At 37.7% G+C, this 15,143-nt stretch overlaps 2 protein-coding genes across 2 annotated transcripts; one reads left to right on the forward strand and one right to left on the reverse strand.

Moving 5' to 3' along the window:
* Nucleotides 1-7,702: 7,702 nt before the first annotated feature.
* Nucleotides 7,703-9,118, reverse strand: LOC122024633 (DNA-3-methyladenine glycosylase 1-like). Its single transcript, XM_042583289.1, has 5 exons — nt 8,724-9,118; nt 8,593-8,650; nt 8,441-8,524; nt 8,221-8,362; nt 7,703-8,120 (listed from the first exon to the last, which is right to left on the reverse strand). The coding sequence occupies exons 1-5, from the start codon at nt 9,100-9,102 to the stop codon at nt 7,830-7,832; spliced, it is 954 nt and encodes a 317-aa protein (XP_042439223.1). The 5' UTR covers nt 9,103-9,118; the 3' UTR covers nt 7,703-7,829.
* Nucleotides 9,119-9,894: 776 nt separating this feature from the next.
* LOC122023635 (enolase 1, chloroplastic-like) lies at nt 9,895-15,120 on the forward strand. Its single transcript, XM_042581864.1, has 7 exons — nt 9,895-10,394; nt 10,549-10,856; nt 10,938-11,092; nt 11,170-11,487; nt 12,539-12,685; nt 12,788-12,838; nt 14,797-15,120. Exons 1-7 carry the CDS (start codon nt 9,952-9,954, stop codon nt 14,863-14,865), a joined length of 1,491 nt encoding a protein of 496 aa, XP_042437798.1. The 5' UTR covers nt 9,895-9,951; the 3' UTR covers nt 14,866-15,120.
* Nucleotides 15,121-15,143: the final 23 nt, after the last annotated feature.

The raw sequence follows: 15,143 nt of genomic DNA on the forward strand, positions 1-15,143 counted from the left end.
CACCGACGAGGATCCCCCGTCCTTATCACCGGATCAGATATAATTTTCATACTCAATAATATGGAATGAGAAAGATTACAATGAATAGTATAATTTATCTTCAATCATCCAATGAACTTATAGATGCAAGCAATGATTTTTATAGTTTGCTGGATAAAATTATAAAGGTAGAATATCTTGGCCCAGAATTGCGAGTGATTATATTTATGTGTCACTAGTTTAACCCTATTAGAGAGATGAAGGTGAATCCGTGGTATAATTTGGTTGAAATTAATCATAAGAGATTGTATAAGAGATATGAACTACTTGTATTAGCACAACAAGTAATTCAAGTATTCTATGCTTCATATTTTATTTTGAAACGTGACAAAATTGATTGATGGGTTGTTTGTAAAATGAAAGAACGGAAAAAATTGAGGAAAGTTGGGATGGCATTGCATATCAATAAGAAGAAGTTGCAAATACATTTTAGAACCGAGAAATATAATATTTCAATGTTACGAGATCCCAGCGGAGTAGTGATAAATGTAGATATAAGTGAAATTCATGAAAATGATGATGGTAATGATGATGATAAGGAGGAGGAGAAGGAGGAGGATGAGGATGAGGATGATGATGAGAATGAGAATGACAATGAGAACTTTAATTTTTGATGATAGGTAAGTTTTGTTATCTTAATATTATAAAAATTATGATATTTTATTTTCATATGGTAATGCTTTTTTTACAAGTAAATTTAGTTTTAATATGTAAAGTTACAAAACTCGTAACTCAATTAGTTGTCTATATACTGTCTCATTCTTAAATTTATATATTTTATTTGTTAATGCTCTATATTTTTTCTTATAGGTTATTAGAGATGATATCTTGTCATCGTAGGTTTCACACACCCTTTCATCTCTTAACAAATATGGTAAGTTTTCTCATGTTCTTCATCTCTTTACTTTATCTTATTTTTGAATTTTGGTTGACAGTTTCAATGGGGTGGTCATAGACGGAGTTCTTAGGCCATTCTGATATACCCCACTAATCAGGTAGGATTTTTCCATGCACATTTACCAATATCTCCCCATTCACCTTCGCCAGTACCTTCACCACTCTAGTCGCTAGTACCTATGCAAATTCCTTCTACCAAACACTCGGTTGCTGAGAAGCAAGACACTCAAGAATCTATAGTCCCTTACGGAGATTCGTTAGTGCTAAAAAATATTTTATTGTTCAACTATGTTAATTATTTAACATTGTTTGTTTGTAACTTTATGATATATTTGAAAATTCTGTACATGTTATTCATGAGAATAATAGAATCATGAATAATCATTAAAGAGAAGATTCAATGACATATACAAGCACTTATCACTCACAAAAGAGTTCTGGTGGAGCAAGTTTAAGTTATATCCCCTTCATTTTATATACGAAATAAAAGTGAATATATAATCAATTATTTTTTCCATTACAGTAGTCATTCATTTGTGACCCTAATGAAGAGTTGGAAACAAAGAGAGTTTTCAAGAAAAAAATGTGGAGATCACATCCGGCATGTACTTAATCATGCTAAGACTAGGGGAAAAAGTCATCTTGTATCACCAAGGAAAATTGGACTAGGTTCTTTAAATTTTGGAAAATCTAGGAGAGCAAATAAAGGAGTCAATAGAATAGAACAAATCAAACTTATAATTCTGGCGACTCGTTTGCGACATATGCAGGAGGCTCTATCAATATCGATGAGCATGCACACAGATTGATAATTTTTTAATTTTTCCTCTAATATTTTTATCTATTTCAGATAATTTCATTATTTCTAACAGTATTTTTTTAGACCAAGAAAATGAGGAATAAGTCAGCGTTCATAGACACTTTCACCTATACATTTAAAAAAAAAACAGGACTTGGAGCAGGGAGAGAGCTAAAGCAATTAAGGTTTCAATTAATCTTAGATCTTAATTTATTACTTAGATTATATTAGTTATGTATATATTCTAACTTTATATTATATGCATCTATATTATATCTAATTAAGATTATATGTGTTTCTAAAATATTATTATTGTAAATTTATTTTAATTTTTCTGATACACTACAAGAGAAATATAATGAGCTAGAGCTAGCACACACAAATTTAGGTGTTAGTGATGATAATAAGGCATCTGAGCCTTCTATTGATAATAATTTGGATTATGGCTAGAGGCAAGTAGAGGATCAAAAGGGAGAAGGATATTGAAAATGAGTTCCTTGAGCATAACTCATAGAGTTGCTCATACATCTTTTTCCACTCCACCACTAGTAATGGCACAAATACATAACTTGACTGAAGATGTTACCCATTTGAGGAGGATAATAGAACAAAACAAACATGAAATGAAGGAAAGAGATCAAATAATTTATTATTTGCACCTACAACAAAATTTCATAATGCAACATCTTCAATTAAATTCTACTCCAAGTCAGATTGCTTCTGATTTTGGTGTTGATGGTGATGACGACAATAATGATGGTTCTTTATGATTTTGTTGTGTGAATGCTATTTGTAATTAGTATTTTTGAAATTTATTATTTGATTAAATTTGTCAATCCTTCGTTTTCGTATTTTTGATTAATATTGTCATTTTTGTTTTAAACAAGGTTGGTGAGGCCAAGAAATATGTTGGTTGGAAATCCACGTGGAAAGAAGTGAGTCTTTACCTATTTATTTTTGTGTTAGTATATAGAATTTTCTTTTTGTTAAAAATAATACTTTTTGTTTGCTTATTTTTTGATACAGGAAAAGAAGTTTCGAAGGAGAATGAAGTGTTTGCAGAGGAATTTTTTTTTTGTTTTGTTTTGTATCTTTCCGACTTTTTGAGACATTTTGATATGAGATATTGACATTTCGATATTATGACTTAGAATAATGTTTAGAATGTTGGATATTATGACTTATTTGAAAAGATTTAAGTTGGTTTGTTTGGTATGTATTTGTATTTGTATTGTTACGTGCTGTGTGTTGTATGGATATGGATATGATGTGGCGAAAACTTATTTGTTGTATGAATATAATGTATTGTTGTATTCATTTGTGTATTTATCTAGAATAAATAGGTTGTGGTATATTTATATACACGATAAAATACATAAATGGATAGATTTTGTGAAAAATAATTTCGTTTTGTGACAGATAAATTTTCATCATAATCTTATCATAAATCACTGTTTATCACAAATCTGTGATGAAATCGGATATTCATCGTAGATTTGTGGTGAATCTGGCATTTGTCGTAATTTTACAACGAAACCAAGTATTCGTCACAGATTTGTGATGAATCTAGGTATTCGTCGCAGATTGGCCATGAATAATTCTTTGCAAATCGACGACAAATATAGTATTCATCATCAATCTGTGTTAAATCCTGATTCATCAAAAATACGCGACGAATATCAAAATTCCTCGTAGATTGGCGACAAATACCAAGATTCATCATAGATCGGCAATGAATACGAGGATTCATCGCAAATATGAGATTATTAAATTATGCGATGATGAATTTTATTTCGTCACAGATTTGCAACTATTTTGGTAACGAAAATCACATTCAACACAGATTTGGGGATGAATTTATAGTATTTCATCGTAGAATTTGACGACAGCTTATTCAGGTTGAAAAACTTTTTCGTCGTAGATTTCGTTGCAAATTCATTTTGTGACGAATTTGTTTTAAAAATTCATTGCAAAATTCGTCCCAAATTGCGCTTTTTTATAGTTTATCTGATCAATCTTGACCTATTTTAACTTCTTGTGTCAACTCTATGTTGGATTCTGACATCGTCAAGTATCCAATTAATCTCGACTTATTTGACTTCCTTACCATCAAGTATCTGGTCAACCTTAACTTACTCGATTCTTCTGGTGTCAATTCTCTATTGGACATCTGATATTGTTAAGTATCTGGTTAGGTCTATAAATGAGTCGAGTCGAGTCAAGCTCGAGCCAACCTAGGCTCGAGCTCGCTCAAGGTTGTAGAGTTGAGCTTGAGCTTGGTATTTAATTATGGGCTCAAGCTCGAGCGAGAATTTTATTATTTTTTAATAAATAAATTAATATATTATATATTATATATTATAAAAAAAATGTAGATCCGCTACATTAACGACCCCTAGTATCAGCCTCACGAATATGGAGGGAGATGCATGCAAGTACACAAGCATCAGAAGCATGGTGGGGTAAACCCCAGGTCGTCAGTTCCTGAGAATCGACCCCTGGTCATTACGCCGGAAATATCATGCATCCACCGTCTGTGCTATGGCCTGGGGGCATATTATTACTAGCTCGTTTGGATCAACGAGCAATCGAGCCCATAATAGTTAGGCTCAAGCTCGACTTGAGCTCGGTCAACTTTGAGCTTGAGTTGAGTTTTAACTGAGTCGTTTGCGAGTGGCTCACGAGCTGCTTGGGTCATTTACACACCTATATCCGATCAATCTTGATCTATATAACATCTTATTAATATATTGATCAAACACCGAAACTTAAACTGAGGCAACTGTAAGTACCCCGTGTAAGTTTCAATGTGATCAACCGAGTTAAATTAGGTCATGTGGTGTTCTGACCCTTGTGTCTAAGTGTTCAAGAACTTAGAAATACAAAAAGTCGAGCAAAAGATATGGTGGATGAGAAGGATGGCACGGGAATCAAGTCGACGAGCTTGGTGCATCCGAGGGATGAGAAGCTGCAGAAGAGTACATCGATGGAGTGAGAAGGATGCATGCGGTGCTTTCGACGGACTAGAAGCCGGAGCAGAAGACTGCTCGAGGAGAGAAGACCGGAGTTGGGTTTAGGTGAGCTCAACTCTGGATGGCCATGAATACCACCCAAGCGGCTGGAGCGGAAGACCGGACAAAGTCAACCTGAGTTGACTTTTTTGAGTGCCTGGACCAAGTCCAGGCGCCCGGAACTAGTCTGGGCGTCCAGACTACTTTGGTGCCAAAGAGGCGTCTGTTGTTGTAGATCATCGTTGGGTCCATGTCAGTAGCGGTTCGGGTGCCCGAAGCGTGTCCGGGTGCCTGGGAGTGGACAAATGCTTATCCCTTTACCGTTGCGAAGCACATCGAGGCAACTAGCTGGGGCGGTTAGATCGGATTCGAGCACCCGGAGCATGCCACATCATCAAACAGTCCTTCGACCAGTGAGTCTATAAAAGGAGGCATGGTGCTCGAGATTTAGAGCAACACTTTCTGTACTTTGATTTTCTACTCTGTTGTCAAGTTCTGTACTTTCAACATTTTGTACGAAGCTTCTCTGCCTCCGACCTGTGTAGAAGGAGTCTACTACTTGAGCTTAATTAGCCTTGGATTAGCAACCTCCTTGGTTGTAAACCAAGTAAACCCTTTTTGTCTCGTACTATTTTTACACTATTTAGTTTTGTTTTTTAAAGTGTTTATCTTATCTAAAGTTGAAAGTTTCGAGAAAGAGTATTTTTATCATTTCAGATAATTCACTCTCCTGTTGTCGGCCGCACCAGGACTAACATCAACCAATCAACCTGGACAAATCGATTGCACCAACATTTTATTCACATACTAAGGACTACAATTCTTCTATGAGTCTGTTCATTATCTTTCTCGAAGATTGGGTAACCTTTAAATGTTCATAACATTTAGATGTTGAAAAATCGTTTAGGGTAACGATTTTATAATTGGAGTTTAGAGATTGGGTTACAAAGAATATAAGAGTAAATTTTGTAGGTTCGAAAGCGCTAGATGGGGAGGTGAATAGCGCTCATGATTTTTTTTTTTCATGTTTTTCGAAAAACACAATGCCATACAGAGTAAGTACAGCAAAAATAAAGAAATAAAGAAAGGAAAATAGAAAGTCAAACTAACACTTTTGGTTTTACTTGGTTCGGAGCCTTGTGACAATTTCTACTCTAAGGCTCATACTCGTTGAGTATTTACTTTGGACAATTTACTAATAAATTGGAGAATTACAAGTACAATAATTTAACTGCAATAATTAAAATTATACTGACAACTAAGGATTAGAAGTTCCGGACTTTCAATTGTCGAAGTCGCATCACAGATTCATAGGATCGTCTTTGAAGCAGTGCACAAGTGAAGAATCGCGAGAATGAGTTGTGTCTTGTTTGTTGTTCGAATCAGTCTTTTATAGACTACTGAAGGCACCTTCAACACCATGGATGGCGCCTCTAACTGTAAAAGTTATCCCCTCATCCTCGGACTCAATAATCTTTGTAGCCTGCGCTATTTATCCATTTGAAGGAGCTTTCAAGGCGTTCGAAGGTCCTTCAAGCTAGTTTCTAGGGCGCCTTTAGCCGCATGGAGGCGCCTCCGCCCCCTTTCTGCACAGGACTTCGGCCAAGGTGTCCAAGGCGCCTTCAACACCATGGAAGACGCCTCGAGCACTGTTCACCCGAAGTAATCCTTTGTACATTTCATTCTTGCAAGACATATTAGTCCAAATACAAAGACGCCCTGCAAAACAAAATTAGCATAATCAAATATGATTAATAAACTATTTAATGGTCTCCGGATTATCTAGTTCTGATTTTCAGATTTTTCGGAAATCCTAAATTGAACCGACGTCTACTGTTTCCTCAACGGGGAACATGTCCTCACCTACTCCTCTCAAAAAAGTTTATTTTTTGTCAAACCGGTCTTCCAGACCATTTGGACTTTTGCTCAGCGTCAGAGACATCAGGACTTTCCGATGGATGTCCGTCCCGACCCGTCCAGTCTTCCACCTAGTGTCCACGACTCCAGTACTTTCACCTAGTATCCTCAACACTAGGATTTCGTCGAACACCCTCGACCCGTCAAGACTTGTCCATTCCCCGGACCAAAACTTCATTGTCTAACCGTAGCTAGGACTTTCCACCTGCCTAATATTCATTAGAATTTTTTTACCTTGTCTCAACTAGGATTTTCACCTTTCCTAAGATCACTTAGGACTTTCTTGCACACTCAGTCATGTTAGAGCAACAAGAAACCTTAATATTAAATCTTCTGCCATAATCAAAATTTAAATTCGATCATCCGGTGCTTTCTTCACCAACAAATTTAAATAATCAATATTTTGTTACCCTCCCATCTTCATCAACATTTATCTATTGTTTTACTGTTCTGTTTTATTGCTAATCATTCAAGTGGATCAATTATTAACCATTTATTTTCTGAATGGATTTTATCATTAACAGTTACTTTAGTCTATTGAAATTCACTATCAAATGACTTGTCTATTGTAGTCTTTAGATCATCGACCATTACAATTTCATTATATCAACATGCCAAATCAATGACTAGTCTAGCTTTCCTAATGCAGTATCAATCGACTTAAATCCAATATTACTCTATTGACTTATTGAAGCTGATCAACTAGATTACAAACCATCTCTCAATTTTCATAGCTCGTACAAGAGTTTATCTTTCTTGTACACAATTCCTCTTCTTCCAACGATCGTTAATAATATAATGTTGCGTCTCATCCGAAAATACTTTCTCAAATGTCTTATACAATTCTTTTTGGATCTTCAATAAATTTCAATCCATCGAGTTAACCAACTTGATTGCCCTCAATTAAGCTCCATAAGTTGCTCCAATTATTTAGTTAAAATTATTGAATATTATTTATAATAATTTTAGCAGTTCTTTATGGTTTCTCCAGCGAATTACACCCTTGGTTAGACTACTCAAGCTTACAAGGCCGATCAAATGAACTTACTCCAATGGAATTCAAGGGGACTCTACCCAATCCATTGATCATGCATTGATTTAACCAAATTGCGAAAGAGTTGACAATCATAAACACCATATCATACATACATACATAGATTGATTGATTAATCCTTGTAGGGTAACGGAATGCCTCCCCTCTCTCCAAACCGTACACACTCGTCGAATCGGAAGCAATGAACAAGATGATCGTTGGCTAATCCGGCGGCTTGCATGAAGGAGTAGACGATGACGGGACCCACCAATCGAAACCCTCTCCGAACTAGATCTTTGCTCATCGCCTCAGATTTCGGCGTCCTCAATGGCACACTCCGAGAGCACTTGTATTTATTCACCATCGGTTTGTGGTTCACTTGGCTCCAAACGTACTTACAAAAGGATCCAAATTCTTCACTCACCTTCATCATCATCATCATCAACATCAACATCATCATCATCATAAATAAATAAATCAAATCAATAAATTTTAGATTTTGACTAGCTATAAAGAATCACTACCTTTTGAATGCACTTGGCATTATCCACTATGCATCGCACTCTACACTCCGCAAGCATGAGCTCCTTGTCGAAGGTTATGTCCATGATGTCTTTCTCTTCCATCTTCGCAACTAAATGATGATCAAATTCCAAAAACACTTTCCTAAAAGAAAGTGATAAATAAATAAATTTATATTGGAACAATATTTTAAAAAACATTGATTCATATATATATACCAACCTGTATATCTCTCTTCTCCTCAATATCTCAGTCCAATTGTGATCAATCAGCATTCCACACAATGCAAGAAGCTCAAAGAGTCGACTACAAATCAATCGATCGATAAATAAAATTGAATTGTTTTTTTTTAATTAAAAAAATGATGTTTGTACTTGTCATTGTAAATGGGTACCCCCCAATACTCATCGTGGAATGAAATATACGCTTCATCTACGATACAAAAAATTCGTTAAGATTCGATCTCAAATAGTTAATGAAAGTATATAGTAAATGCACATCTTACCGCTAAATTCCGTAATCCAATTGCACCTCTTCCCGCTTCCTAACTCATCACTCAGAATTCCACTAGCTGGATCTTCGCCGCCACGAAGAGACCTCAAGTCATCGACTCCGAACCCTGTCTCGGTGCCCTCCCAGGACCCGAAAAGCTTTCGCAACGACACTGAATTCTTGGGGTCCCAACTCGAGAAGGAGCTATTGAGGGACGATGCATTTGAATTCTGAGATAGAGAGAGGGATGAGAGACTGAGCAATGAGCAGCTTTTCTTGATGCTGAGAGGGTAAACTCTTTGTAAGTGGCGCGATAGCGCGCTCTTCGCTTGCGATGATCGCCTTTCGACTTCGCGAGCGCTAGGAATCCTCTCTACCACATGCCTCCCCATGGCTGGGACAATTCGAGTGTGTGAGATCTTTGAATGCACTCGGAGTGTCTGAAATAAGTGTTGGGATGATTTGGTGGCATGTCTTAGGGTCGTGTGGTAGGACATGAGTTTCATGGTAGATCAATGAAAGCTTCTTTGGCTCTTCAAAAGGAATTGAAGAGGAGTTGCTTCACTTTACTAATTCATATATAGTTGACATGTTAGCCAATTTGATGGGGATTTTGCATCTCTTCATTTTTATTTTTTTTAAAATTATTTCTGTTAAAAAATGATGAGCTTTTTACATCGACAAGAATAATAATAATAATAATATATGTTAAATCTAAAATATTTAAGGATAAAAGATTCTAAATTATATATATAATATTTCAATATTATCATTAATTATAACTTATAAGGACTACATTTTTTTTATATTGGGCTGAAGCCAGCCCATGATAAACATCAACCGATTGAGATTGAACCGCTTCGGTCCGTTTCCCAGCGAAGCACTCACCGTTTCCCGCTTTCAATCTCGTTTTCCAACAAACCAAACGCCACGGCGTTGAGCGAACACATGCGACGAGCAGCCGCCCTCGGGACTATTTTGGTTTCGGATTCCCTCAATGAATTTGAAATTACGACATATTTAAGGAAAAATCTAGCGTTAAATTTTAGATGTCTATTCCATCTGACGGTCAGCAGTGGAAAGTAACTTTTCATATGTTATTCTACTTGGAGCGGATCGTTGATTGTTGACGGATCCCTCGAGGTCGACGATCGGTTTGCGTTGCTATAAATTCCATCGTCTCTTCGCGATCTCCGTCTAGCCGCCGGCGATCGGGAAGCGAAGAGCTCGAACCCTAGAAAATGGCTCTTACCCAGTCCAACCTCCAACCGGCACCCGCCTCCTTCGCTGCCGCCCTCTCCTCCTCCCGATCCCTATCCTTATCACCAGACCTCTCCTTCCCCTCCTCCTGGCACCGCACCCGGCGCAGCCTCGCGATCCGGGCCTCCGCCGTCGCCGCGCCCACCTCGACCCCCTCTGCGGCCGCCCAGAAGTCTGCCGTCCAGTCGGTCAAGGCCCGCCAGATCGTCGACAGCAGGGGTAATCCCACCATCGAGGTCGACCTCGTCACGGGCGACGGCGCCCTCTTCAGATCCGCTGTACCGAGCGGCGCATCTACCGGTATCTACGAGGCTCTCGAGCTAAGAGACGGCGACAAGAAGGTATATGGCGGCAAAGGTGTGCTCAATGCCGTCAGGAACATCAATGAGATTCTCGGCCCCAAGCTTATCGGCGTCGATGTCAGGTTCGTCTACTCGCAAACAAAAACATGTTTTCAAAGATTTGCACCAGACTAATGAATCTTTCCAACTTGTTTTTTTTAAAAAAAAAGGGGATTATCTTAACTATCCGCCCGTGCGTCTGTAGTTCTGGTACGTATTAATCGTTGATCTTGACAGGAGTCAAGCGGATGTGGATGCGATCATGCTCGATATGGATGGAACGCCTAATAAATCAAAGTTCGGAGCCAACGCTATCCTTGGAGTTTCGCTTAGTGTTTGTCGGGCGGGTGCGGGAGCAAAAGGAGTGCCATTGTACAAGCATATCCAGGAACTATCAGGAACGAAGGAGCTCGTTATGCCAGTTCCTGCCTTTAATGTGATCAATGGAGGTAGCCACGCAGGAAATAATCTTGCGATGCAAGAGTTCATGATATTGCCCGTTGGCGCAGCTTCATTTGCCGAGGCTCTCCGTATGGGTAGTGAAGGTAATACTCATCTTCTTCTTATGGTGCATATGCTTGTTATGTTACCTGAGAACTGATTGTGTCATATATCTGTTATGGCAGTATATCACGTCCTTAAGGGTATTATCAAGGCAAAATACGGTCAAGATGCATGCAACGTTGGAGATGAAGGTGGCTTTGCTCCAAATGTTCAAGACAATAGGGAAGGATTGGTTCTACTTATGGATGCTATTGATAAGGCTGGTTATACTGGAAAGGTAGCGGCATTGTATTTTTCCTGTCATGTATAGCCTTTTCACTAATGTTTTACCTAACTATTCTTGTCTTTGTGCAGATCAAAATTGGTATGGATGTGGCTGCTTCTGAGTTTTTCACAAAGGATGGAAGATATGATCTAGACTTTAAGAACCAGCCAAATGATGGAAGTTATGTCTATGCTGCTCAAAGCCTTTGCGACATATACAAAGACTTCGTCAAAGATTTCCCTATTGTTTCAATTGAAGATCCCTTTGACCAGGATGATTGGTCCTCATGGGCATCACTTGTGTCTTCAGTTGACATCCAGCTTGTTGGCGATGATTTATTGGTCACAAATCCAAAGAGGATTGCTGAGGCTATTGAAAAGAAGGCCTGCAATGCTTTGTTACTAAAGGTAAGATGCTATATTGATTGGAATAGTATAAATGAAAGTTCAGGGTAGTTCAGATAGGACTACGGTAATTTGACCACAGTATGCTTAGTACTATTTAGAGAAGAAGAATATTTAGGGATATATGTTTTCCACCTGAGGTTCTCCATGCTAGTTATTCTCCATGTAACTGAGATCAAATTAAAAGGTGTGAGCAATTGTGGGCATGTTTTGGTTAAGGCTCAACCTCTGTACAAGGGCTCCACAAACAATCATGCATAGGCCAATTGCAGTTGCTTTGCAGAGCTTCTGTGCATGGGGTTGCAAGCATGCAGATAACGGTGACAGACACATCTAGTTTATTGCTAAGTAGCAAGGTGCAAGTTGTACATGAGTAGAGATGGCAGTGTGCAGGGGACAGGAAGAGAGGAGAACTTGATGCCATAACTACACAACTTCCTTGTCAGTAGCTGAATAAAAACACGTAGGAGACTTTACCTCTAGTCAGGAGTGTTTCCTTAATCACTAACCTTCATATGTGACAGAACCACACACAAGAAGTTCCCTTCTATGATTATGTATAATTGGAAGCTACCAAGCATAGTAAACTCTACAAAACAACCATGATGTTTCAGGTCCAAGGGTCAACTTATGCTATAGTTTCGTGGGATTCCCTATTCGATCACAACCATGTAATGTTCAGGACAAGTTTGTTTGATAAATCTCTTCATATATATATATATATATATATATCTATAATGTGATCTGCATTAGCAATGTGTTCTCAAATCATTTCCATAATACAGCTTTATTCAATTCCTGCTTCAGTTAGATTATTATTTTCATTTGATAGATTGTGAGCTCATTTGGTGGCTCAATGTTGTATTCATTTAGAATAAGTGCTGTTATGGTACGAAACTACTCAAAAAACAAAGACTACGATGACTACTTAGGTCATTCATGTAATGGAGGAATCATGGATTTTTCTCAGTATCCTTGTTATGCCTAATAAGAATGTGTTATCTTAGTATTACGAGACTTGGATTTGAAAATTGATGCTTTGTGACTATTGTAGGTTAACCAGATTGGCACCGTTACTGAATCCATTAAAGCGGCGTTGGACTCGAAAGCTGCTGGGTGGGGTGTAATGGTTAGTCACCGAAGTGGTGAGACAGAAGACAATTTTATTGCTGATCTATCTGTCGGGCTGGCTAGTGGGCAGGCATGATCTCTCGAATTGCATGCTAGTTATAGAGTTAATATATGAATATTATTTTGCATTTTTTGACGAATCTTGACCTAATTTTGTTTAACTGATTAACAGATAAAAACAGGGGCTCCATGCCGCAGTGAGCGTCTAGCCAAATATAATCAGGTATCAAACAGCTTTCTATCCTTTCTTTCGCTGAGCATATCTTGGCTATCGCCTTCCAAATATTTCTCTAGTCTAGAGTTGACCATATCTTGGCTATCGCCTTCCAAATATTTCTCTAGTCTAGAGTTGGCTCTATGCTCTTAAGATTCGTTCTGTTGTTTGAATTCATTTTACAGTCCAAGCTTACTATTGGTAAATCTCAAAAACAATTTTTTTCCTCTTAATTCAATTTTCTCAGACAACCAAATATTCAAATATTGATATTTTAGGCCTTCTGCAGTTATATACCATTGCCTCTCTGGTGACATTGAAACGAAGTTCGCCTATTGATAGATTATCGTGAACATATCTAGGAGTTTTTCCCTTGATTCCACGTTTTAGAGAATTGATTTTGACTAACCAAGAAATGAAGGTTATGCCTACAATTTAACACCGGGATGATTTACAATACTAGAAACATTAGGAGCGCATACCCACGGATAAGTTTATTGAACCTGGTTGTCAACCGCGTTAGACTTGACTGATGTTTGCTATTGGTTCTAGATGTAAAATGAAGCATTTGGGTGGGTAATGTTGCTCATTTGCCCATTACTTACTAAAATAGTAGATGAGAAGTAGAAGGAAACGAAGTTCGCCTATTGATAGATTATCGTGAACATATCTAGGAGTTTTTCCCTTGATTCCACGTTTTAGAGAATTGATTTTGACTAACCAAGAAATGATGGTTATGCCTACAATTTAACACCGGGATGATTTACAATACTAGAAACATTAGGAGCGCATATAGGGCTGTAAACAAGCCGAGCCGAGTCGAGCTTTGGGGTGTTCAAGCTTGTTTGATAAAATAATCGAGCCGAGCTTAAAATGAACCAAGCTTTTGAAATGAGTGTTCAAGCTTGGCTTGGTTTATTTTTTATGAGCTTGAGCTTGTTTGAAGCTTGGCTTGAGCTTGGTTCGTTTAGATGTTATCAAGCTCTCAATTCAAGCTTGGCTTGAGCTTGGTTCTAGCTTGGATTGAGTTTGGTTTGAGCTTGGTTTGTTTACATGTTATCAAGTTCTCAATTCAAGCTTGTTTGATTGTTTGAAACTTTTAATTGTTTGATTAGTTATTAAGATTGATAATTTAAATTTATTTATTTATTTTATTTTATTTTATTATTTATTTAGCATATTAAAAAGAATTTTATTAATAAATATTGTTCGTGAATATTGTTCACGAACGTTGTTCACGAACATTGTTCACGAACGTTGTTTACAAACGTTAACGAGCTAAACACATATGTGTTCAAGCTTGTTTGTTTAGCTTAACGAGCTGTTCAAGCTTGTTTGTTTAATTAATCTAATGTATATTGAACGAACATAAACAAGTTCTTACCAAGCCGAACACCAAGCTTGTTCATGAACGCTTGGTTCATTTACAGCCCTAAGTGCATACCCACGGATAAGTTTATTGAACCTGGTTGTCAACCGCGTTAGACTTGACTGATGTTTGCTATTGGTTCTAGATGTAAAATGAAGCATTTGGGTGGGTAATGTTGCTCATTTGCCCATTACTTACTAAAATTGTAGATGAGAAGTAGAAGGAAATTTATTGGGATAGAAGTACTAGATGAAAGCTAATATAGTTCGCTCCAAATGGATGTGAGGATGAGGTCATTATGAACAAAGCCTATTCTCTGAGAACGTATTTGGGAAGTTACCATGGGCAAATCCAATTGTGTAGCCATGAGATGCGATCAAATTGATATCGATTTAAATCTAATATATCTTGAAACAAGTGCCCCCTTATGGACCATGGACCGCACCATTTTTTGTATTGTGGTTACGGCACCCTGAACCACAGAAGAAAAGTTATTGCGTCCAAGAAACCAGGTTAACATGGCATGAAGTACTTGCATCATCATCTATTCAATGTTCATTCCAATATGCCTAATTCTGACAATGTTTTTGGTTCCCAGCTCCTGCGCATCGAAGAAGAGCTTGGGGATGTCCGTTACGCTGGTGAATCTTTCAGATCTCCGTTATGAGAAATACCACAAGGCTCCTACTCCAGCAGAAATAATCGAGGTCACTAGGAGTAGGAATTCAAGTCTAGGAGTCCACAAAGATTTTACGTACATGAGCACCTTCGATACACTTGTAAGGTGTGGCCTTCTACAGCTCTTCTGTTTCATTGGCGTGATTTTTTCTTCCGGAAAATAATATATTACGGCATTGTATTCTTATACTTCAGTAACTAGTTTTATTTCCTGAATAGGTCCAAATGATGGCTGTTCTTTTTAGTCTTGCAATTTTTTTTCTCCCT

This window comes from Zingiber officinale, chromosome 9B (assembly GCF_018446385.1).
Source record: "Zingiber officinale cultivar Zhangliang chromosome 9B, Zo_v1.1, whole genome shotgun sequence".
NCBI classification, from domain to species: domain Eukaryota; kingdom Viridiplantae; phylum Streptophyta; class Magnoliopsida; order Zingiberales; family Zingiberaceae; genus Zingiber; species Zingiber officinale.

Excerpts from the sequence above, each read along its gene's own strand:
- LOC122024633 (XM_042583289.1), bottom strand. The coding sequence starts at position 9,102 with ATGGGGAGGCATGTGGTAGAGAGGATTCCTAGCGCTCGCGAAGTCGAA. Across the intron at positions 8,525-8,592 it reads GTACCCATTTACAATGACAA|TCGACTCTTTGAGCTTCTTG; the intron begins GTACAAACATCA and ends ATTGATTTGTAG. Across the intron at positions 8,363-8,440 it reads AGGAGAAGAGAGATATACAG|GAAAGTGTTTTTGGAATTTG; the intron begins GTTGGTATATAT and ends ACTTTCTTTTAG.
- LOC122023635 (XM_042581864.1), top strand. The coding sequence starts at position 9,952 with ATGGCTCTTACCCAGTCCAACCTCCAACCGGCACCCGCCTCCTTCGCT. Across the intron at positions 10,395-10,548 it reads CTTATCGGCGTCGATGTCAG|GAGTCAAGCGGATGTGGATG; the intron begins GTTCGTCTACTC and ends TGATCTTGACAG. Across the intron at positions 11,488-12,538 it reads GCAATGCTTTGTTACTAAAG|GTTAACCAGATTGGCACCGT; the intron begins GTAAGATGCTAT and ends TGACTATTGTAG.